The sequence below is a fragment of the Lissotriton vulgaris genome, chromosome 4_1 (assembly GCF_964263255.1).
Source record: "Lissotriton vulgaris chromosome 4_1, aLisVul1.2, whole genome shotgun sequence".
Lineage (NCBI taxonomy): Eukaryota > Metazoa > Chordata > Amphibia > Caudata > Salamandridae > Lissotriton > Lissotriton vulgaris.
In genome coordinates, this window is record NC_141691.1 from 1,518,956,436 (window position 1) to 1,518,982,238 (window position 25,803).

The window sequence follows — 25,803 nt, forward strand, 5'->3', positions numbered from 1 at the left end:
TCTTGTTACTCTGTAAAATTTAATGCTGCTTCTAGAATAGATTATTTTCTTGTTTCACTCAGCTTGAAATTTATTAGTTATGAACATACACACAACCCCTTTTCAGATCACTCCATGATTAAAATGGACATTACCAGATTTAGACTAGAAAGATCACCACGCCGATGTTTTTTATTAAAGTCAACTTGGAGAATGAAGAGTGGTGTCAAGGGGTTTATGATGAGATACTAAACTTTTTTTACGACCAATACTAACACTGCTAACATGGGAAGCTTTTAAGTCTGCAATCTAGGGGTATACCACAAGCAAAGAGATACGGTTGCAAAAAGAGGCATTTTTAAAAAGACAGAAATTGGAAGTTTCATTAGATCAGGCCAGCACTGCACTGCTGTATACTAAAATACTGCAGCCAATTAACCAGGATATGCAAGAATATTACTATACGCAGGGTACTGCAGCAAATATTGCCTATCTCCAAAAGGTTTATGAAGAAAGTAAATATGCAGGCAGATTTCTGGCTTGGCAGGCCATAGAACGTCAAACAAGAAATAAGATTTCTTCATTGGTAGACACTGAAATTAAGGTACACTTAACGTAATCATTATATATTCACAAGGACCTTTTACAACATTATGCGCTAATTTAATTTGCATCAACAGAGTGCTTCTGACTATCTCACGCTGTTTCTAGATAAACTTCCTGTCCCATGCCTATCAAATGAACAAAGCCAGATGATGGTCGCTAAATTCTCCCTTGAGGAAATAGAGCGGCTGTACTTTTGTTATCAATGGTTAAGTCAGCAGGCGAAGACGGCTTCCCTGCAGAATTATAAAAGAAACTTGCACCAATATGAAATACAAAAATGTTAAAGCTTGCTATTCATATATTGGAAGGGGATGCGGCCCACTATCTTTTCTCATTGCTGTGGTAGTCAGTTTTTTTAAAGAAAGACAAGACCAAGGAGAATATTAACTCCTACAGGCCTATTAGCCTATTGAACTTAGACTACAACATGTTTACCAAGCTTTTAGCAAATAGGATGAATATAGTTATAGGATCAATCATTCATCAAGACCAAAGTGGGTTTGTGGCAGGTAGATAGCTTTTTACTAATATTAATTTTTTAATAAAAGCCTTTGACAATATGACACAGAATAAAATACCAAAACAGGTGATGTTTTTAGAGGCTGAAAATTCTTTTTATTTGGTGTTGTGGTAAAGCCTCTTCATGATTCTTGAGAGATTTGGGTTCCCGAAAGATTTTATATGAATGATAATCTGCTTATACAAGGGTGCTATGGCACAAATAATTATTGATGAAAGAAATATAGGCACATGTAGGGTAAACAGAGGCATGCATCACGGATACCCCCTGTTGCCTATACTTTTTGCTCTGTTTATAGAGCCACTGGCGATTGGCATCAAGGACAAGCAACTTCGTCAGCACCATTGCACGGGATGTCCATTATAAAATTGTATGCAGATGATATCGTTCTGTTTCTTAAACCTGAAAAAGTATTCAGAAGGACATTTTTGCGATTTCTTGGGAATTTCAAGAAGTAGGTGGATATAATATGAATAAGGCTAAAACCGAAATTCTACTATGCAGCTTCACACAGAATACCCTACTATCTGAATTTCAGACTCTAATTAATACAAGACCAAAAAGATACCTTGGAATATACGTCTCTGAAAATGTGAATGATCTCTATATATTAAACTATGTACCTTTAATTCAATAGATTAAGTCGCTATTCGCTAAGTGGTCTTAAATGCCTCTTTAAATATTAGGGCGCACAGCGTATATCCGCATGTCAATATTACCCACCTGCAATTTCTTATTTTCATCAATTCCATTTGCACTACAAACAACATTCTTTAAATAATTAGAAGGTTTGGTTTCATCTTTTATATGAGTGAATAAAGCACCTAGATTGGCACTTGTGACTTTATGCAAACCAACCAGGGACGGAGGTATGTTACCTCCCAATCTAAGGGAATACTACTATGCAAATTCTGCACATAATGCTTTTAGATTCACCAGCAGCCCTAGCTTATTGAATATAGACAACTTTTTTATGATACAAGTTTTAAAAGAATAGAACATTTTAGACCTACTTAGACTTGTAAATAATCCCCAACAAGTTTGCTCCAAAGTACTTCAATGGCTGCTAAAACAAAAATCACAAATGTTCAAACATTATAATATACCCCTAATAAATGGGTCTACACGTTTATCAGACATATTTGTAGAGGAACAGCATTTGGTTCAACTAAATATCGCAACTAAATGGGAAAGGAATGAATCTTCCATGGTGGTCGATTTTATCAACACTGACGCTTGGAAAAACTGGAACAAGAATTATGATGGCCTTAGCTGCCACAAAGACATACTTCATTGGTCGTTTCTTCAGATTAGAAATTGTCTGAAAAACATAGATTCCACCTTACTCTCTTCAAAGCTAGAACTTACTGAGATGTTACTGGAATCGACTACACGTAGGTCAATCAGCGGCTGGATATCCATTCTTAGAGACAATACCGATAATAGAAGTTTTAAAAGGCTTGGGTTGAATGTCACACTAAGAGGGCCTTCAGTTATCAATGGGCACCTCGAATACTGTCAATAAGTTTAACTCCATGACCCCAGCATTTTTACATAGTAAAAATCTCCAGATACAATATATATGCTTTCAATGCACAGTGGGAGGTGGAGTTAGCTGGTCTCATGTTGGTTTGGAGTGCCCAAAGATTAAACAATTCTGGGAATATATTGAGAATTATCGCAAGCATAATCTAGGAAGGGGCACAGCCATAGATATGCATATTGTAATACAAGGATACTCATCAAACACTATAACTAGTTCATCACAGAAGGAATGTTCTCCGCAAGCTCCCACGTCTCCTTCAACCACACCACCGAACCCCACTGGACCGACCACAGATGCGTTCACTTCACCTTCAGGAAACCCACCACACACCACCGCACCCAACAGTTGCCACGCCGCTGCTGGGGCAAGGTCACCAAGGACCAACTGACCACCACACTCGCCCTGAGACCACCCACCGACCCCATCGTCGCCGCTACCAACCTCAAACAGTGGATTAATGACTGCGCCAACACCCTCGCCCCTCTCAAGACCTCCACCACCAACCACCCCAACAAGAAATCCGCCTGGTTCATGGAATACTTCCGAACCTCCAAGCACACTTGTCGGAAACTGGAGAAGAAATGGCTGCGCGACCAAACACCAGAAAGCCACACAGCCCACAAGAACACCACCCGCAGGCACCACCAACTCATCAGTACCTCTTTCAAGGACCGCCTAGACAACAATGCACACAACACCAAAGAGCTCTTCAGCATCATAAAAGAACTCTCCAACCCCAGCTCCAACACCAACAACATTCCACCATCACAAGATCTGTGCGACTCACTGGCCACCTTCTTTCACCGCAAGATCACCGACATCCACAACAGCTTCAACTCCGACACCCCGCACCCACCGCAGAGACCACCACCCCTGCGACCTCCACCCACACCAGTCGCCTGACCACCTGGTCCAGCATCAGTGACGAAGACACCATCAAAACCATGAACTCCATCCACTCCAGATCCCCATACGACCCTTGCCCTCACCACATGTTCAACAAAGCCAGTTCAGCCATCGCGCCCCACCTCCGGAAAACAATCAACATCTCCTTCAAGACAGCAACGTTTCCGGAAAGCTGAAAGCACGCAGAGATCAACGCCCTACTAAAGAAACCCAAGGCGGACCCCAAGGACCTCAAGAACTTCCGGCCCATCTCCCTGCTTCGGGTCCACGGAGAAGATTGTCAACAAACAGCTAACCCACTAACCCGCTACCTCGAAGACAACAACATCCTGGACCCTTCCCAATCCGGCTTCCGCAGCAACCACAGCACCGAGACCTCCCTCATCGCCGCCACCGACGAAATCAGGATCCTGATGGACAAATGAGAAACAGCCGCTCTCCTCCTCCTGGACCTATCAGCAGCCTTCGACACGGTCTGCCACTGCATCCTATCAGAACGCCTCCATGACGCCGGAATCCAAGAAAAGGCCCTGGCTTGGACCACATCCTTCCTCTCCGGCAGAACCCAGAGCGTCCGCCTCCCACCCTTCTGCTCTTAAACCACTGAGATCATCTGCGGCATCCCACAGGTATCCTCCCTCAGCCCGACGCTGTTCAATATCTACATTGCACCCCTCGCCCACGTCGCTCGACAACATAACCTCAACATCATCTCCTACGCCGACGACACTCAGCTGATCATATCCCTCACCCAAGAACCCCACACCGCCAAAGCCAACCTCCACAGTGGAATGAAGGCCGTCTCCGAATGGATGAAGGACAGCAGGCTGAAGCTAAACTCCGACAAGACTGATGGCCTCATCCTCGGGCCTACCCCATCAGCCTGGGACGACTCCTGGTGGCCCACATCACTAGGCACAGCCCCAGAACCCACCGACCACGCAAGCAACCTGGGGGTCATCCTCGACTCCGCCCTCTCCATGACAAAGCAAGTCAACGCTGCATCCGCGTCCTGCTTCAACACCCTCTGAATGCTCCGCAGGATCTTCAAATGGAACCCCTCTGGCACGAGAAAAAACGTCACCCAGGCCCTCGTCACCAGCAGACTCGACTACGGGAACGCCCTCTACTCAGGAACAACAACCAAGCTCCTGAGATGACTACAACGAATCCAGAACGCATCGGCACGACTGATCCTCGGCATCCCCCGATGCAGCCACATCACATCACACCCCACCTGAGAGGCCTGCACAGGCTCCCAGTCAACAAGAGGATCACCTTCAAACTCCTCATCCATGCACACAAAACCCTTCACAATGCCGGACCAGCATACCTCAACGACCGACTCAGCTTCTACACCCCTACCCGCTGCCTCCACTCTGCCAACCTCGCCCTCGCCACAGTTCCTCGTATCCAGAAAACCACCGCCGGCTGAAGATCCTTCTCCTACCTCGCCGCCAAGACATGGAACACTCTATCTACCAACCTACAACAGATCCAGGACCTGCTGGCCTTCAGAAGACTCCTCATCACCTGGCTCTTCGACCAGTAGCAGCTCCCCCCTCTCCCCCCCCCGTGCCTTGAGACCCTCACGGGTATGTAGTGCTCTTTATAAATGCATTGATTGTATGTTTACTTATTATTGCATTAGTTGCTAGATCATTATTATTACAGAACTGGCGAAGTGAAAATACCCCAACTCTTCAACAATGGCTGAAAAAAATGAGCAGAGTTTGAGAATTAGAAAGAAGATGAGCCTTAAGGTCCAGTTCTTATGCTAAGTTTAAAGCCCAATGGCCATTCCTCTGATGTATGCATGGGGAGATTAAGGAGTCTAAATGAAAAAGGATTGCTTTAAAAAAAACTGAAACATCTTTGGGGAAGGTACAATAGTTGATTTTGCTGATTGATTGATTAAATGGTAATATTTTATAAATTCACAAAGAACGTATTAATTTTGCTTGTTTTATTTAATGTATTTTTATTCAATTATGTATATTGTTAGTCTCAACAAGACTGTATATGTAACATTCTTTTAATGAACTCTCCGAATGAAAAAAATACAAAAAAATGTATGGATTCCATTGGAATGCAGGGGTGGTTGCAATGGAGGGAATACTCACGTGCGAGAGTGCAGAGACCGTTGCAGAGCTGGCTGGCTGCTCTCTCCTGGAGTTATCATTATAAATTAAATAAATAAAGAATATCTTACTCAAATGTACCCTGTGAGTATCATCATTTCAGCTTTTGGTGGGAAGAGAATTTGGAACTCTCCTATACTGATAGCGAATAGCAGAAGGCCCTGGTATGCCCCCAGAGAATGCCCCAAAATTCATGTTTCAAATTCACCTAGTTTAACATCCTACATAGAGCCTACCTAACCCCTTAAAAATGTAGCCGGAGGGGCGTTGGGGGGGGATGGGGGTGTCCAAGATGGCGCCCATGCATTAGCACTTTCATGGAGCTAGCTGTTCCTGAGTGCCGACATAAGGTGAGGGAAGCTTGTGGCGCTGACCCAAGACCCTGAACCTCCCCCAAAAAGACAGAGTGGTGACGTCAACCCAGCATCCACCCAACACCTGGCCCAACCAAGAGGGAAGATGGCAGCTGAACAGCCGTGACCAAGCTCCGAGAAAGAACGCGATAGACTCGAATATACATAGACATACCGGGCATGACCAGGACCAGCGAGCGCCGGTAGGCGTCATGGTTCAACGGATTGACTGAGGTGAGGGGGCGGGTTTGCAGTGAGACAACTGGCTGTGCCATGACTCGCCCTCCCCACGCCATAACTGAATGAATGCCCTGAGAGACTCGCTGCCCGCACTGCAATCCATAGTGCCGAGAGGAGGAAACGAACATGTGGCATGTGACGGCTCGGCGGCTGCCATCAGTAATGCAGCAACCCCCGCACAGCACATGGGCCGCCTGCAGACAAGATGGCGGCTGGGCAGCATTGAAGTCCAGAACTACATGCAGCAGGAAATTGGACCAACCCTGCACTAACCTGATGCCCGGGCTGACCTGCAGCAAGATGGAGGTGGGGCAGTCCTGATCAGGACCAAGTAGTGAAAGAATCCGGACGTCGGCAGGTGCACCTGGGCAGAGCTGAGACCTTGACAGGCGCCGGGTAGGTGCAAGAGCAGCAACAGAATGACCGGGTGGTGGCTAGAGGCCGATGGAGAGATTGTTGGCCATGCCGCATCCCACCCCCTAGCTCCCATCTCCACAGCGGAGCCATGCTGTGACTCCTCAAGAACTGCTGGCCTCACCGCTGTAGAGACACCCGGTAGGATATGCAGCCCTACGGCCTGTTGATAGCTCAGCGGCAGCCGCCAATTGAAGGCACGGTCCTCACATAGCACCAAGTCTGACCAAACAAAATGATTGTGACCGGACACCTCCGCTGCAACCACCACCTGAGACCTCGCCAGACTCTGGAAGGTGCCCAAGCACTGATACAGAAGAGAAAGCTGGCACGTGTGGACAGTGTGATGGCTGTTGAATGGCCTCCAGCAGAACAGTCCTTTGGCAGAATCCCCTAGTCAGTAGCCCATCCACACCTTGGATAGTTTCAGGGAGGAGAGAGGGGCTGATCGAGCAGGTAGCAGTAGCCATTGGGGGGCACAGACACTGAAGAGACACTCCTTCAGCGAGCTATGACACCTGGTGTTGAAAGTAGATGCAACTGGCTGACCAAGCCCCGAGAAGGGAGCTCTAGCTGAGGGTGAGGCCCTCAGGCCTATATACTACATCGAATACTCTCATCGAAGGGACACTGCGGGCCCACTGGACACAACACAAAGAGCATACCCCAGCCTGCAATCGCATGTCAAGAGACACTGGACCCCTCAAAGTGCGCATGAAAGGAAGGCAGATGTAACCGGAACGGACGATCCGAGAAGCCATCCATCCTCGTGCCCCTAGCAAACAAGGCTCTGGACAGGCTACACAACTTTGACTGCTAATGCCATCCCGAAGAGTGAGCGAGGGACACAGCCAGGCCTCTGGAAGCATAGGCTGAAACACGCTACTAGGAACACACCAGAGAAGAGACACCAGAATCAGCTGAATGACGATATACCCTGGGGTTCTCTAGCAAGATAGATAACCGGGGTAGGCCACTGGTTAGATGAGGGCTCAGAATACGAGGTATTGAAGTAATATGGGATGGTTGATAGTGGGGACGAATGTGTATAACAGAAAAGGCGAACCCATTAGATGCCACCACTACCAGCAGGGGTCCTACGTATAGTACCTTGAGGTAGAGGCGGGATAAGAATATCCATGATTCAAGACACTTTCTATAACCAATCCTTAGAAAAGTGGTAAGGTCGTAACTAAATTATGCCCCCGTTTCTAACAAGACACGATTGTCACATTTGCTAATAGGATGACATCAGGTAGTAACAAAATGAACTACGAGTTCCAATGTACGATGCGGTCCTAGACATATGGTAACAGAGGAAGCAGGCGCCCGATGTAACAGCAGAAGGGGCGGAATAACATCCACCCAGGTAACGCCCTCTGAGCGTGGTATCCTAGATACCGTGGATGACGGCAGGACGCAGTTCCACGTCGTTCACATGGACGCGAGAGAGAGCTAGCGGGAAAACGCCCTCATAAGATATTTAAAGCCACAACCTTACCGTAAACACTGACTACGCGGTGTCACGGAAAGCGGGCAAGGGAGCAGGACGCCACCCAAGGAACAGTAAGGAGCATTGTGGGAGGAGGAGTGAGAGAGAGGAGGGAGAGAGGAAGGAAGGGGTGTTTTTGGTGTGATTAAACATCACGGAAGCTAGAACCAGGAAGTCAGCTAAAACGCCAAACACGACTCTAAAACCGTTCCTTTGTACCTTCCTCCCCACATCTTCCTCTGTATATACAGGTTGTGTTCGAAGGGGGAACCTCCCGCAGGGCACCAATTCGAGTTCATAAATTCAATGAACTCGGTAAGTAAAACAAATGGTATTGATGGATAAGTTGCATGATGGGTAGTTCATTTGTAAAACGGGGAAGATTGGTGCGAGTGATGGAGCTTCGCGGGGTAATGTGATGAGTGTAAACGAGGTTTGATGAGCCATCCGATCGGGAAGCACGAGGTCGGACAGTAATGTGCTCGTGTGCTGGGAAGGGTGGGGTAAAGAGATCCCACTTCAGTTAAAGGATCATGAATGAATTAGGAGGATTCATTACCAACCTAACCATAAAACAGCATGATATAAGAGAGACACAAATGGTTTGCACAATAGAGATGGCAAGCCTCAAGATGGGAAAAGAGAACGCATTACATTACTTTATTTTCTCTTTTATCCACAGTAAGTGTTTTTCCCACATTTCGGGATAAGCCTCTACATGTAACAGGAGAAGGCACGGATTTGTAAAGACCGGCTCAGTTCCAAGGGGCCCAGTATACCGATTTGCGGTAGGGCTCGGACAGAAATAAAAGGCGACTGTACTGAAGAATACCGAGGTGACCAGCTTTGGCACATTTGTTACGGTTGAAACATGTTGACATAAGCAGTATCAGGAGGGAAGTCTTGTGAGATCCTTGGGCCTCGAACAAGACACTTCCCATCCTAATACGAGTTTTTAATCCTGATAGGGGTACCAGGTAATGTCCAATAAAACATTTATTTCAGTTGGCACCCTTAATCAGTTTTAACATTCCTTATTAACTGCACTTTAGTCGCACTATTATTTCTGACACTTGGTGATTGGTACACATCAAATCACTTTATATGTTACATGTTGTCTGGAATTTATGGTTTGTCTTGTCAAGTGACTTTGATTATTGTTGTTTTCCCCTTCCCTAATGCTCCGCCCGAGGTGTGGCTACACCAGGGTGTATTGCAAGCAGGCCCAATGATGGTAGAATGTCACATACTTCGGTATGTGAGTGAGGGCAACTTTTTCCAATGATTGAATTTCCCCATGTCTACGTTCCGTTGTGGTTGCTTTTTTTTATGTGTACCCTACTACCCCCCTTGTGTGTTCACTTGAATTTCTGTGGGGGCCTAGGGTGGTAGAGTTAGGAGCCCTCACCCCTTCTTTGTGTTTGATACACCAGAATCAGACACAGACTTCAACCAGACCCCAAAAGACACTGCCACCATCAGAGATCTCCTCACCAAGGGCTTCACCAAGAAGACAGGGATGGCCCCGGACCCGACTTCCCTGAATCACACCATCGCTGGTCCTCCAGAGAGGCAAGAAACAAGTGATGAGGCCCCTATAACGTGCAGATTCATGGAAACCCTCTTCAGTGAGCTACGGAATGACATAGCGCCCCTGTGCATAAAGGTGTCAAAAGAGGTCAAATATTTATGTCATAAGATGAGTGAGCTGGAGCAACGTGTAGAGTGCCTTCAATCTTTAGTAATCAGCTAGCAGCGGCTGATGCTACTGCACTCCCCACATCCTTTTGGACATTGGCACGAGCGACCAATGACATGGACCCCGACTACAGGACTGCCAGTTTTTCACCACATGGTACTCATGTTTTATTTGTTTCAATGTTTATACAGTTGTTAAATATCATCATGCTCAACAGTTTGCCACACTGTCACATCTCGGCACGCCTGCAGGGTGCAGGGACATGATCCATCCTGAACGAGACCCAGGTAGCTGCCATTAACTATGCCACTACATGGTGTGAATAATTAGCCTGAATTTGAGGGGCTTGAAGTCCCCAACCAAGAGAATAGCACTACTGGCCCAGCTAAGGGTGGCCAGCTATGATATATGTCTCCTACAAGAGACTCACCTCTTGAAAAAAGACTGGAGTAGAATACGATCTAAATGGTTTGACAGACAGTTCTGGTCAGCTGGTCCGGAGAAGATAGCAGGGTCAGCATTCTAGTAGCCACCCACTTCCAAGGATGAGTCCTCGAAACGCACTCCAAAATCACAGGCCGAATGATAGCATTGCTCCTATCCCTCTATAACTATACTTTCACAATAGTATGCATATATGCTCCCAATGACCTCCAAGACTCTTTATACGGTGGGCAATTAGTACTATCCTTACTGCACCCGATGTAAAATCAGTGATAGGGGTGACTTTATTCTCGTACCTGATGCCTCTTTGGACCGGTCACCTCCCTGATGCCTCCTTGGACCGGTCACCTCATCGGGCAGAGCCTACCAGATCGTTCACCACACAGGGAACCCACTGGGTTAGTGGATGCATGGAGGACATTACAACCTTTCACACAGTTTCACAAATTTTTCTCTGCTGCGCATCATTCGTATGCCAGAATCGATTATTTATTATTCTCAGCATCACTGCTCCCAATGGTCACACAAGCAGACATTGGGCTAGCCTCCATATCGGACCTTGCCCCCATCCAGCTTATACTGCGCTTCCCGCCTTGTAGTCAGGGATGCAAATTGTGGCGACTCAACCCCAAAATGCTCTCCTATGACTCCACAGTTAAGCGAGAGGAGAAAGCCATTTTTGAGTACCTTGTGACTAACGACACCCTACACACAGAAATAGCGACACTATCTTGCCATAGCGCCACAGCTTAACAAGGAATGCGCAGCCAAACGTGCAGAATTGGAGGCAACGGTGAGGGACTTGGAGAAGACCCACAGACAGACAGGTTCACATAGAGTCAGACATCAGATGACAAGCGTGGAGAATCACGACGCGCGCACTTAGGACCCGGCCTCTCCGGACCCCGCCCGCTCCTGGTCTCTGGTGATTGGTCGGGCGGACGGCCCAATCGGCGTCTGACCGACCCATTTCCGCTCTGGCGATATCGCGTCACCCGAGGGTCAGGGGTGGAGACTCTGGGCCTATTTAGGGTCAACTCCCTGTGACTGGGGTCTCTGTTCCCGCTATCACTCCTGGATTCCTGACTGCACGCTGGCTCCACGCCATTCTCGAGACCCAGGCCGGCTTTCCAAAATTCCCACCCACCCGTCCCTTAGATTAATGGTTTGAGGGGCGTTCTGCGGAGAAGAGACCTGCGATCAGTAAATAGTGGCTAAACAAGATGGATGGGAGCCCGCTTGCCGGGCTCTATAGGCCAGCTCTGAGGGGGGATATGGCAAGCTCTCCACTGGGAGGAAGTGACCACCGGCTGGGGAGGCTAGGGCGACAGGTTTCGAGCCTCCCGGGCGACCCTGGGCAGCCTGGTGGTCGAGAGGTGGGCCCCGGTATTGGCGGACAAGGATAGAAGGGCGGGACCCACCACTCTAAGGGGCAGGTGCACGGCACTTGGCGTAGGATAACCAGTTGCGAGATGCGAACCAGATGGTGTTCCTCCCTTAGGGTTGGGAAGGTGATGGCGCTGATATGCTCATGGAGCTGATATGCTCACCGAGCTGATATGCTCATAAGTGTAGTTATGTTATAACTTGTGATGCATGTTATTGCTTGTCATGTTTATACAATGTGTGAATAAACATGGCCTTTTTAACCCCACCTGAATCTCTGGTGATTTCAAATGTGGGGATCTTGCATGTCTAGGGTTGCTAAGCAGCGGGGGCATATCTGGAGGGTACGGGTCCTATGACCATCGCCGAAAGCAGCTCAAGGCCCTTGACATGGATGCATCAGAGCATACCCTACTTTGCCAGAGACAGAACTATTACGCAAGGGGGGAATAAGGGTGGAATATTATTGGCCCATAGCCTGCAAGCACAGGTGCACCCCCACCGCATACATAGTTTGATAGACCAAGATCAGAAACTTAAAACACAAGATGAAGACATTGCAGCTGAATTTGGCCAATTCTATGCTCAGCTATATGGGGGGGACAAGGTATCACCGAGGGACTGTTCTACCTATGTAGAGTAGACCCCACTGACAACACTATCGGATCACACTGCAGCACCATTAGAGGCTGAAATAACCCAGTGGGAGGTCCTGGAAGCGATAGGGAGACTTAAGTTGGAGTAGGCACCCAGACAGGGCAGGTACATAGTTGCCTTTTAAAAGCAATATGCAGCACTATTGTCCCCTGTGCTTTGCTCGGATATACAAGTCCTTTAGCACTTCTGGGGCGCATACAGAGTCCATGAGCACCGCGATTATAACATTCCTGCCAAATCCAGGGAAGGACAGCCAATGCTGTACATCCTACCGACCCATATCCTACTCAATGTAGATGCTAATATTTTTACAGGGATATTGCCACACAGATTGGGACAATACATGCCAGGACTGGACGATCCTGACAAATCAGGGTTTATACCCGGCTGCACATGTGGGGACAACACCAAGTGCCTCTTCCACCTGCTAGATAAGACCCAACAATCTCAGGCACCAACATTATTTCTGTCAATAGATGCCGAAAAGCCATTCGACTGGGTGCACTGGCCATTCCTGCGGGTGGTGCTGGAGGCTTTTGGTCTGAGCCCTCATTTTTGACAGTGGATTTGGGCTATTTATGTAAACCCGAGAGCACTGGTCAGAGTCAATAACTCCCTACCCCCTGCCTTCCCCATTTCCAGAGAGGCGAGGCAGGCATGTCCACTTTCACCACTCCTATTTGCGCTCTACATGGAGCCACGAGCGGGGCACATTCAAAGGCACCCTCTCATTGAAGGAGTAAAGATGAGGGACAATCCAACAAGATAGCTTTACACGTAGATGACATACTACTAGCCGTCACCAAACCTCAACAGGCACTGCCTCCATTGCTAGAGGAACTCTCATCATTCAGTGAGGTCTCTGACTTCAAAGTGAATAACACAAGTCCCAACTCCCAAGTACTAAATATCACCATTACACAAGATGAACAAGCACGCCTTGCTACAGATTTTCCTATTGCATGGGCCAAACTAGGAATCCCATCTTTGGACATACACATACAAACCACTGTAGACAAATTGATGTCAGACAACGACTCTGAATTATTTAGAATAGTGGAATCTCTCATTCAGTCCTGGTATGGGGACTCCATTTCCTGGTTATGACATATAGCTGCAGTGAAGTTGTCTCTCCTGCACAAAATCCTATACCTTATGCAGGTGATGCCATTGCAACTGCCCATCTCCATGTTGAAAAAACTACAATCCACCATAGAGTCCTTCATCTGGGGTGGTAAGCGTGCCAGAATGGCCAAGGACCAAGCATATCTCCCATTGGCCTAAGGAGGACTGGGCATACGCCATCTAGAACGAAATTACCAGGCTGCCCAATTGCGATTCATGATGGAGTGGCAACGCCCACTTACCGAGAAGCACTGCTCATTTCTAGATCAGGCAGTAGCCGGGATATACATATGGAAAATACCATAACTCCCCCATAGAATTTGCCCACTGGGAGTATATATTTCCCCCGAGGTCAGGGCCACAATAGGAGTTTGGGACAAGACATGGTCTCCCAAACAACTCTCCACCCCGATTTCCCCTCTCACCCCAATCATGGGAATCCCGGACTTCCCGCAGGGGCATGAACGGACCTACTCATGTTGGCAAGACTTCAATTGGAAACTCATTGTAGATCTGTCAATATGCAGGGCTTGCTGGACTTTACAAGGGTGCAACAGGACTTTGGGCTCCCGGACTCGGAACACTGGTGCTACATCACAGTACGACACTGGGTAACACGCCCATCAATACGGCCCTATGCAAACAGGCAGTTGACTCTGTTCGAGCGCTCGCTTCTGTCCAGATGAGATGACGGTCACTTACTGTCCTGCCTATCAATATTTCTAAACACCATAGTTAACCCCTTACACTCACCCGGCAGGAAAAGATGGGAGACAGAATGTGAACGCCATTTCACGTACAAAGAGTGGACTGACATTTTACACATTTTACATCCCGACCGCACATCAGCCACTAGCACCTCTGGTAAGGAAATACTGCTTAAAATCGTCCGCTACTGGTATTATGCCCCAGCCCGCCTGGCTCAGTGGCAGAGAGGGAAAGATGATAAATGCTGGCGCCACTGCACTCACTTAGGTACACTCTCCCACTTGCTGTGGCACTGTCCCAAGCTCCACCGCTATTGGACGGACGTCCTTGCGGATATCGACGAGATGTTTAGCACCAAAATACCCTGCTTCCCCAGCTATATTTTACTGGGACTGCCCAATGTTCAAACATACCCAGTACACTCTTCTAGGGGAAAGGTCATCGCCCTGGCACTAAGCGCAGCAAAGCAGGTTCTGCTATCAAAATGAGGCACAGACACTGTCCCAACGCACACAGACTGGTTGCACTTATTAGGTATGGAAAAGTTAACAGCAGTTATAAGCCATACTTTACCCAAATTTGAGAAAACGTGAGGATTGCACATAAAACACTTATCCAACGTATACCATGAACTCTCATGTGTAGTATATCTACATGTACTGAGACTCACGTACAGCACCCAGGCTGACAATCAAGAGAACAATAAGAATGTGTGAAGATCATTCGAACAGAATTATAATGAATGAGCATGAAACGTTTTGTTTTTCTCCCTATGTAGGACCCTACCCTATGCCCCCCAGTTTCCCTTCCCGTCTATCATGTTGCCTCGCCGGCCATTGGATATAGGCAAAGGATGTTGTAACTTAAAATCAATAAAATGCTACAATCCTAAAAATGTAGACACATTTATACTGGAGCCCCAGACCATCACTCACCCACAGCCTAATTTGCATATGATTTGAACATGTGTTACCTCCGCCTTTTTAGGGAGGAGGTGTTAACAATGATTTCAACTGATTGCTAGATCGAAATTGGAATACATTGAGGCTTTCTTACTTGGTATTTATCCTAGACCCAAAAAAGACAACGTTGCTTCAAAAATCTCAGGTCTGGCGCCAATACTGGCTAAGTGAGCCATAACAATGAGATGGAAATCCTCATTACCTTCCACGTCTTAGTATGTGGAAACAAACGGTAGAATATTAGGCGCAGGCAGAAAATAGAGCTTTCCATAGGGAGGAAAAAAGGGAGGTTGAGCAAGAAAGCGATGGTGGCACATTGGGATTAATTCCTGCAGATACTAAAAAAGTATGGGAAATATGATGATTGTGCACCCTGATCCCCCACACCCAATAACCATATCTCCTCAGATACCACCACAAACATACTAGCTCAAAATCTAATGTTTTCAGCACTGACGTTCTACTTATATTCAGAACTCTATTCTGGATTGTTCCAGATGGTTGACTGAACTACAGGTAATAATCATAGGGAGGCTTGATGTTGGCTTGTGCAGCACCATTGGACCCTGACAACTTAAAACGTGTGCTTCTACATATGAGAAAACTGGATTGAAGCAGCCAGAACCATCAGGAAACCATCCCAAAGCCTTTAGTTACTGCAGCAATTTGCCTTAAGTGCAGAATACCAGCAATCACCAGGTTGATGGTCAGCACCCCTCAATAAGCCAACAGTGGAGCAGAGCATGAGATTCTCCAATCCGAGTACAAACTTGATCATTTATTGTCCTTCCACACAGATGTAAGAAAGAGATTCCCTGAGGGTGCAGTGTCTGCTTTCTGCCCATGTACTTTTGAGAAATGGAGCTAGAAATAGGATTACAATTGTCCACAGATAAATCAAACTACATGCTCTCTCTCATTCTCTCATAGGTGACTTTAGTGAACATGAAGAGCAAGATGATTATGCTATTTGAAGTCAACCGATGGCTGTCAAGAAGTCGGAGTGGTGGCGATATTGTGTGTGAGGTCCCGGTGACCAAGAATGGGAAAGCTGTATATCCAGGTCAGTGATAACCACAGTGATCTTCTTTGGAACTGGGAGATCCTAGCAATAACATTCTTTGATGCCTAATTTTAAAGGTCACAGTTTGAGGACTGACATTTCCCATTGCCACAACTTTCCTCTTTTAGTCACAAGTACCTCCTCATAAATAATAAAAAGCCAACATTTTTCAAGCCAATAGGTCTTGTCTGTAAAGGAAGCACTATTGGCTTAGCCAATGCTTGTTTTCAGTGGCATTGGCTGATGCAAAAAGGACTGCCAGAGCATCATGATTCATCCGAGCATATGTGGACACCAGGACACCATCCTGGAATTGGTTTTGGATGAAAGAAATCATTGCAAGATGCCAGGCAAGCTAAACACATACATGGGCCTTCACTGAGATGCACACATCTCGATGCACCAACCAATCTGGCTTTTTTAGTTTATAATTCCATCATGACCATCAACCATGCTAGATTGCTAAATTATAATTTGAGAAAGAAAGTGTGTGGGGATGCAAAAACGGGGAGCAAACAGCCCACTGCCACTTGCAGCTGCCCATAAAACCAACAGTTGAAAAAATAAAACATGGAGAGGGACTGAAGAGCAACATATGAGTGGGGGAGGGAGGAATACAAAAAACAGAGTGCACATGAGACTAGGGAGAGCCTGATGAGGGGTCGAGAGTAAAATTAGAGAGCATTTGGGTGGCTTATTTATAGAGGAATGTGGAGTGATGGCAAAGTTGAGGGGAATGTTACAAAAATAGAATGGTGGTGCAAGGATAAAGAAAACATGCACTCCCAATGAGAGTTCCCTGAAATCAGCCAGTAGAGCTATACTACTCATCCAACTAGAATACTGGAGACTAAACTTTTACTTGGAGGGGCTAGCACAAAAAGAATGAGGAAATCAAGATCAGAGGCCTGAGAGAGACAACAAACCAACCAGCCAGTCATGTGAAAGGGGCTGGAACATAGCCCACTCTAAGTATATATAATGAACTCAAAACTGTAGGTCTGCGACAGACTGCTAATGATGTCTGTAGCTGTGATGTCTGTAGCTGTGACCTAAAAAGGAAAAATATTCCAATGTCATGCCCCGTTCGAGGGGCAAGAGGGCAGATGGGAACAAATTGGCCCTAAACATGGTGCTTCTTGAGGTTATCTTCCACTAATAATATGGTCCATTTTATTATGGGTTTGCACTTGTGTAAGGAAATTCCTCTTTTTGTACATTCACCTCCGCTTTTTTGATTGATGCCGCTGGTTTTTTGACTGAGAGTGTGCCCTGAGGCCTGCTAACCAGACCTCAGTGCCAGCATTCTTACCCGTTGCAAAGTGTATGTGGAATTGGCTATCCCAGATTGACAAGTACTGACTTAAGTCCCTAGTATATGGTAGCCGGGGTACCAAGGGCATATTAGATAGAGTATCCACCATGGGATGCAAGACTGATTGTGCCACACTGCGCAGTGCTTAATTTGAGCTAGTGGTTTCAGGTGCTCTGCATCGGCACTTAATTGTCAAAACCAGTACATATGACAGTTTGACACATAGGACCCCATTAGGATGTCGGGCGGATTGGCGATCCACCCAAAATCCTTCCCTGCCCACCACCCATCCCCCCGCCATATGACTATGGCAGGGGACCGCGGCGGACGAAAAGATCGTCCGCTGCTTTCGACCGGCCAAGGAGTTGAGAGGGCAGAAAAGGTTTTCATATGGTGGTGGTATCTGTTAGACACCGCCATCCATATTAGGGTGAAGGCGTGGACATTCCGCCACGGAAAGGCATGCAGGAATGTCTTGTGGGGTATCCCCTGCACTTCACTGTACAACGTGAAAGGCACTGCACGGTGCCTGTCACGTTGTGCATTGAAGTGCACAATGTGCATTTTTAGCATTGCGGCGGGCGCAGTGTTTTCAGCACTGCCCACAGCAATGTTAAAAATGCGGGATGCGCCAGCCAGTGAGGCGGGCGCATCCTAATGGCCCCCACAGGACCGCCGCCCTTATGGCGGACGGTCCCGTTTTATGTCGGGACTTTGTCCGCCCGCCAACCTAATGGGCCCCATAGTGTCTAATTTTGAGATGAGCACCATAACAGATGTTTATTAATAACTGTACATTAAAAAATACTACTGCCTGCCACCCAAAGAGATTCTTACAGCTTTGGGAGCTGGTATAGTCTGACTTGTCACACTTTTAGGAGTGTGATGGTTAAAAGTTATGTTTTGGCAGCGCAGGCAGGGGCAATGGATGGTGCCAGTTCTAGTGGCCTCCTGGCGAGAGCCCCACACTTATTTTATTACAAATTAAGATCTGGCCATGAGTGTGTCAAAGTACAAAATGGCTCCCAGCCTGCCACAGCAGACAGGAACATCAGTGTCACCCTGCTAGTTCGACTTTGTCATTCAAACCAGTGGCAAAACCACCACTCCTTTAATAATATGTATAATCTCAAAGGAAGGCCTAGAAAGCCCTATGGTGTGAAGTTGTATATTATTAAGTAGGACATATATAGTTATGTATGTCTCCGCAGCAAAACCTCTAAATTGTTGTTTAGCTGTGGAAAAGTTAGGAGCTCCATTAGCTAATAAAGGGCTACTGGCTGACATCCCAGCCTGGCTAACTTCTGACGGAACTACCTAACTGGGTACTGTAAGGTATCAAATTAATTGTGGCATTAAATCCGGCTTAATGCCCAGGTCGAATTTAATGTCACTAACAAAGTTAGGCAACTTTTAGAAAGTCTGTGCCCCAGTGGTCCAGTAGCCTCACAGGGACTGGGACAAACAGACAGCATTCTGCCCGCCTCGGGAGGAGTGTTAACCCCTTCCCTACTGCCGTCGGCCATTGGCCGTCGCAAGCACTTTCTTCCTAGTGCTGCGCACGTCCAACGGCCGACGCGGCCCCGCCCGCGCAAGAGAACGCCTGCACCGCGGCGGAATTACGCTGCGGTTAACGGGTTAACAACTCCTAGGCTCAGGATCCAACACAGCCTGTGGCTGGGTGAGGGGTTGCCCCCCTTTGTAGGAAGCTACTAAGGGTGTTAGCCCAAAAGGCAAGCTTCAAAGGGAAAATCACCTTTGATTGACAAATCGTAATAACACTCGCAAGGCACTGCGCTTTGTTTAGGCAGGCAGGCTAGAGACAGGGGCATAGAGGAATGACCTGTGCCAAACCGTTTTTTCTGTGGCCATGTAGCCCTCAGGCAGCCACATATCTAGGGTGGGCTACTGAGAGAACATCTTGAGAGAAGCCAGAATAGTGCACTCTGCGATGCCAGATGCCATGCAGATACATAGATGATGTGGTGATGCTATGGCGAGGCCAACAAGAAATACTTGAAGAGTTTAAAAACTGGCTCAACCAAATACATCTGAATATTCAGTTCACATTGAGTGCCAGCAAAGAAAAAATCAACTTCCTAGATCTGATGATAAGACATGAAGAAGGCACCATCTACACCACACTCTATACAAAAGAAATAGACAGAAACATACTTCTACACTTTAGCAGCCTCCACCTGCGAAATTTGAAAGAAAATCTACTGTTCAGTCAATTCTTGCGAATTAGGCGGAATTGTTAGAAAAAAGAACACATCGTCTATAACACCAAAATACTTCTTGAAAAACTGGTTGACAGAGACTACCCATTAAAATTGACAAAAAGGGCAATGAAGAGAGCGTGGTACACAACGAGGGAGGCACTCTTAACCCCAAAAGAAAGACCCGAAGATACACCCTTAATCTGCGTGACCACATTTTCAACAATGAAAAATGAAATTAATAAAATAGTGTAAAAGTACTGGAACACTGTGAGAGGGATTGGGATGTTCAAAGATAATCCAATCTTCGCTCTGAGGAAGAACAAGAGCATCAGAGATCACTTAGTACGGGCCAACACACAGATAAAGAGACACCGGCCCACCATCTAAACAATGCTTGCTCTCCCACCAGTAACAGGACACCACAAGTGTAGGAACTGCAGCCTATGTCCATTCACTGTGGAAGGAAGTGTGTTCAACTACGGAAGTTAGTGCATCCGTGACAATGAGTTCACCAATTGTAACACAACTAATGTTGTGTACTGTGTCACGTGTCCATGCAACCTGGCGTATGTTGGCAAGACAACCCAACCAGTCAAGAAACGCATCACACAGCATAGATCTTGAATAAGATGCCAAGTCCAAAACGCCCCAATGGTTGATCACTACATCCAGAAAGAACATGGAACAAATTACATCAAATGGACAATCCTGAAATAGGTCAAAGGAAGAGATGTTGAGAGGCTGTTAGCTAGATTCTATTATTAACTTATAATGAAGCTAGGGACAACGGATCACTGAGTAAATTAAATGACGAAAATCCTGCACTGTTGTTAAATTCACTGTACTCCTGGACTACACATTACAATGCAGACACAAGAAGACCATGATATTAGGAAAAATATAACAGGGATCCCACATAGTAGCACGCAAGCTCCCTCAGGTTAATTCAATAGAAATACAACATATTGCGAAGCATCAATGTGCAGAATGGGGCGAAGAGGGCACAATACCATTCTGCAATCCAAAAAATGCAGGGCCGATATCACCACCAACTACGAGCGGATGCCCAAAAAAACCTTTTTCCTTTTACCTCCCCTTTTTTCCCCTCCACCTTCCCTTTTCCCCTTTCTTCCCCCTTTCCCCTCAAAACATGCGCCAACTAAGTCCATAGATACACCAACCTGGAAATGAACATGGACTGCAACATGGGCACCGTGGGGGCGCTTAGGCCGCCAGATGCAGGTGCCTTTTATCGATTGTCGCCGAGAGCCAAGAGGAAGGACTCCAGCTTTGTAGCCAGGAGGGAGTGCTTCATAGTTTGGGAAGCCGTAATAACAACAAACACAAAGGAGGCGAGCATCTATGACCTAAAATCGGCAGACAATGGCCACGGACCGGGGGACCCGGAAGTCAGGTGCGTTCTAATTCAGACATCAGACATGCCCCCACAGCGCGTTGACGACAGATGACGAAAGCCATACAGACATGACCCAGGAAGCCGCCAATGACACAGAGAAAGAAGAATACGAGGAAGCGGAGGAGCAGCAGAGGACCCAGGACACATTGCCGGTCTCGCACACTGCAAGGTAATGCTTGTTTCCTTCCCAGTATAAGAATTGGCTTGGTAGTTTGGTTTGCCCTGTTCCCATCATGCACTGGGACAGGAACAGACTAATTTGCATGTAGCCAGGTTCTGAGCTGGGATGGTGCAGTGAGCTAAAAAACGGTGATGGATCAAGCCCTGATCTTTGGACTGGGTAAGAGTGGTCTGCTTAATTCAGACACTCTGTTCATCACCACCCCCTTTTCTGAATCGTTTTTGGCCACTATAGGTGTGGCAGGGTATACTCAGACATGAGTCCCTTGCTCACTGCGCCATCAGGATTCAAGCAAGCCGGGCCGACGACGGCTGAAATGCCAGAAACCGGTCCCCGGAAGCTTGTTTCCTTCCCAGTATAAGAATTGGCTTGGTAGTTTGGTTTGCCCTGTTCCCATCATGCACTGGGACAGGAACAGACTAATTTGCATGTAGCCAGGTTCTGAGCTGGGATGGTGCAGTGAGCTAGAAAACGGTGAGGGATCAAGCCCTGATCTTTGCACTGGGTAAGAGTGGTCTGCTTAATTCAGACACTCTGTTCATCACCACCCCCTTTTCTGAATCGCAAGGTAATGCGCTGCACATGTTATTCAAGAGAACTTTAGGGATCACGCCCACCTGCATGCCGGTCAGACACAATGGGTGCCATGGGGAGGCTGCATGCAACATAGATGCACAGCAGAGTAAGAATCAAGAACCAGGCCAGCACCTACAATCACGAGGGCACCAAGAATTAACCAGCACCAACGCATGTCCTGGGAAGAACCCTCGCTGCATGTACTATAAACCAATCTCCTTTTTCAATCCACCCATGTTAAAGTACGCTGTCAAAGATACACGAACAGCTCAAAAGTGACTGGCAACCACAATTTGCCAGCACCAAGCGCTTCCTCCTCCTTTTTCAAACCAGTTACCAGTTGCATGCACTTCACAGCCATGTGCTTAGTGGTCAACCGGGGAGCACCCCTAGTCACCCTAACATAAAGACTGTGACGAGACACAGTCCAGAACCACACCTCATAATCCCTCCCCTCCTCTCTCCTACACCTCCAGGAAGCTCAAATTTAAACAAAGAAGAGAAGCTTCATCGAGACGTTCCACATGACCATGGCTGAGAACCAGGTTCTAGAAAATTGATGACACACTTCATGTATGGGTAACTTTATTAATCCTGTTAGTAACATGTGACGTCTTGATGTCACTTTCAATGCAAACACCCAGCCCTGAGGAAGACCTTCTGAAAATCCTCACGGTCACACACACGAAGGTCGAAACGCGTCGGCACCCCCCACACTGAGGCCAAGGGAACCCCTACACTGAAGGAGTAAAGACATCAAAAGGACAGACATATGGGCTGGTTTGCGACAGCCTATATTGTACAGATTTCTCACAGGCCCTCCCAGACCTCTTCACCTTGGGCCCTAAATGAGTTTGTATAGAGGTCTTAGCCATCTCAGAGACCCCATACCACACGATTTTAGTAGGACTGCACAACAGATCGTAAATGAGATGATATAAGTTCATGCTTTATATGTTTTGTTCTCGCAACACTGTATGTAGATTCATTGCACATATGGTTTCATGTTATGTTCTAAGAAAAATTGCTATTGAGACTGTGTAACTTTGTTTCCTTTGAAAACAACGGAAAATTAGTAGTAAATCAACGACATGGTCAAATGCATAATGTGAGTTCAGGTGTTTTTAAAGAGATGGGCTCAAAACAGTGGTACTGCTTTATCAAATGCATAAAATGAAATAAGTGAAGGAATTTCTCCTGCAGATAAAGGAATTATTCTGTAGTTGATTTAATTTGAAAGAATCAATGGTACAAGAGGCATCTGTTCCATGTTATGTATCACTGATTTCAGCCTCCTGTTCCTTAACTGAATCAATCCCCGTTAACAGATCACAAATCGCAGGAAAGACATCACCCAAAGGGAGGGGACCTGGTAGCCCATTGGCTAGTAATTGCACGGCCCGCAGCACCTCTCCCTGAGCCATGGGGTCTGTCCGCTACATGGTAGAGCTCTCCCAAGGAAGCCTCAATGCCCTGGAAGCTCCAGCTGGCTTCTTGCCTCCTGCGGGAGCCAGCATTGGTCCCAGCCATGAGGAGTAGCTTAAAAAGCAGCTCCCTACGGGCAGGAACAATTTTCTCATCTGTCTCCCTGGTAGGGAAACAGATGAAAGTCGATGCCCAGCGGGCGGGAGCATTTTACATGCTCCCGCCTGCTGGGAGTGGACTTACTGCTTGCTCTCGCTTGGCGGGAGCTTTCAAATAGCTCCCTTCAAGAAAGACCAAACAGCTATGCCCAGAGGGTGTGCACCTTGGGACATTGCAGAAGCTGGCCTTGGGTGTTGGAGGTCCCCAGGGCTAATAATGACTCCAGAAGGGGCCATTTCTTTTTCCTACTGTGTGGGTATTCCTCAGGTTAGTGGTGGTCCCAGGGGCTGAAAACGGTTTTGGGACTCAGCCAGGGCCCAGGTTGGTGGCCGGGCCCGGGGAGGGGTCCACCTGGCTCCCCTCTCCCTTTTCCACAATGGAATTGCCCTGAAACGGTGGAGTTGTCCCATAGAGACAGCTTCTCCTTTGTAATTCAGTTACCACTCCAACTCGGATGTCGTAATTGACCCACAATTGCAGGGAAATTATAAATACCTTTTCACCTAGAAAATATGAGGGAGTTCCCCTTTCACCTCTCTCACCCCTCCATTTGCAATTTGGAAAGGGTTTCAAAGGCACTCTTCTGAGTCAGAAATACTCAAGGCTTGAGTACATTGTGAAATGACAATATGTGTTCCCAAACCCTGTTATTTTGAATTTTGCAGGTTCTGCAAATGTAAAAGGGCTTTGTACACCAGGCCGCTGGTGCTTTGCTTAGCATGTGGTACATTGGATTTTGACATCTACTTTCACAGTTAACTGATTGACTAATGTGCTCTGCAAAATGGTTTCAAAGTCGTATAACTTACCCATGCAGAATGAACACTGCATTTTATTCAAGTACGTTTTCTGTCCTCAACATCAAACGTGAACAGAAATCACATTTGATAAAGTTTACTGTGTGCTGTAAACAAAGTGATCTCAAAATAAGTTTGCTAATACTTCCTTCATTGTTCTTGAAAACGCATTTCATATTTGCTGCTTCTTCTGGATAATATTTTCTCTCTGCTCTGGTTCATAGTTGTGAGATACCAGGTCTACATTTATACTGGCAACCTGCAACATGCAGAAACCAACTCACCCGTTTATTTGTGCATTCATGGGGAGAGAGGTGACAGTGGTCTGCGACTTCTTCATAAATCAGATGTCCCGGTTAAATTCCGGAGAGGACAGGTGAGTGATGAAGAGGCAACCTGTTCACATTGGTGGCCGATACCATTGCCTTCTTTCTTATTCTATGTAAGAAATTAAAATGAACATGTTACCAGTGTGAAACTGAGTGTCACAAATAGATAACGATGACGAAGTAGTGTTTTACCAGAAAATTGAAAGCATTGATGTAACATTATGGTATGTTGGTGTGGTTTATGTAAAGTTATGTTCTGCAGTATTTGTAGTGCGCGCACTCTCCAATCAACTGGTCTCTGGGGCTTCGAAATAGATTTTACCTGCAATTGTAGCTCCCCAGGACAGTGGTATAGGGGAGGATGTGTGGACACTGGCCTTTGGGAAAAGTGTGTTGTGGGACGATGACAGGGTTTTTCTGGCAGGTTGGTTCCTTATGGGTGAGATGAGTTTTGCGACCAATCATCCCAGTCCACGTGGAGTTTGGGTAACTAAGTAGGGTACATCACATCAGGCTGCAGATCTTCTTCCCTTAACCCAAGTCAGCTGTACAGGTGTAGGCCATGGATTGGGCTCTCACCATCCCCTATACTGCATGGGGTTGGTCACTGCATTTCAGTGTGTTGATGGGTACTCGTAATTGAGTGGTGGTGTAATCTGCTACTAAATGGTATGTAGCTATTCTGCAACTAAGCCTTGAGCTGGTGTATTAGCAGGGTGTCCTGATCTTTACCATTGATCCATGATTAGATGTGTTATGTAACTCATTTAAGGTACTTGACACATGGAGTACTAAACAGTATTCTCCCTAACCATGTGTTCCTGAGTCTCATATATTCCTGCACCTATAGGGGTTACCAAATCTCTGGTTCGAATTCTCCTGTGCTTGCTCTTGTGTGACTAGTCGGATGTGATGCTTTTGTTTGAAGATTCTCCCTGTCAGATCTTCATAAATTCTTCGTCTTGCTCCCCCTGATGCCATAGTTATTCCTCTGCAAAGGGTCGGGCAGTGAGGGCTTTATATGGTTCATAGCAAGATGATGCTTGTGCGGTGAGGGATCTGACTTATTTGAAGGTTCTTGAGAAATGCGATGGTTGGAAATTATTTGATGTGGTAAAAGGTGAACAGGCAACAAAAGTGT

The 25,803-nt window shown here is 46.7% G+C and overlaps 1 protein-coding gene across 1 annotated transcript in view; it reads left to right on the forward strand.

The window, feature by feature from the left end:
* RP1 (RP1 axonemal microtubule associated) overlaps window positions 1–25,803 on the forward strand; it is a 2,616,437-nt gene that overhangs the window by 801,953 nt on the left and 1,788,681 nt on the right. Inside the window, exons 21-22 of the mRNA XM_086965756.1 lie at window positions 16,109–16,241; window positions 24,558–24,709. Coding sequence (XP_086821882.1) covers window positions 16,109–16,241; window positions 24,558–24,709 — 285 coding nt within the window. The remainder of the gene's footprint in view (window positions 1–16,108; window positions 16,242–24,557; window positions 24,710–25,803) is intronic.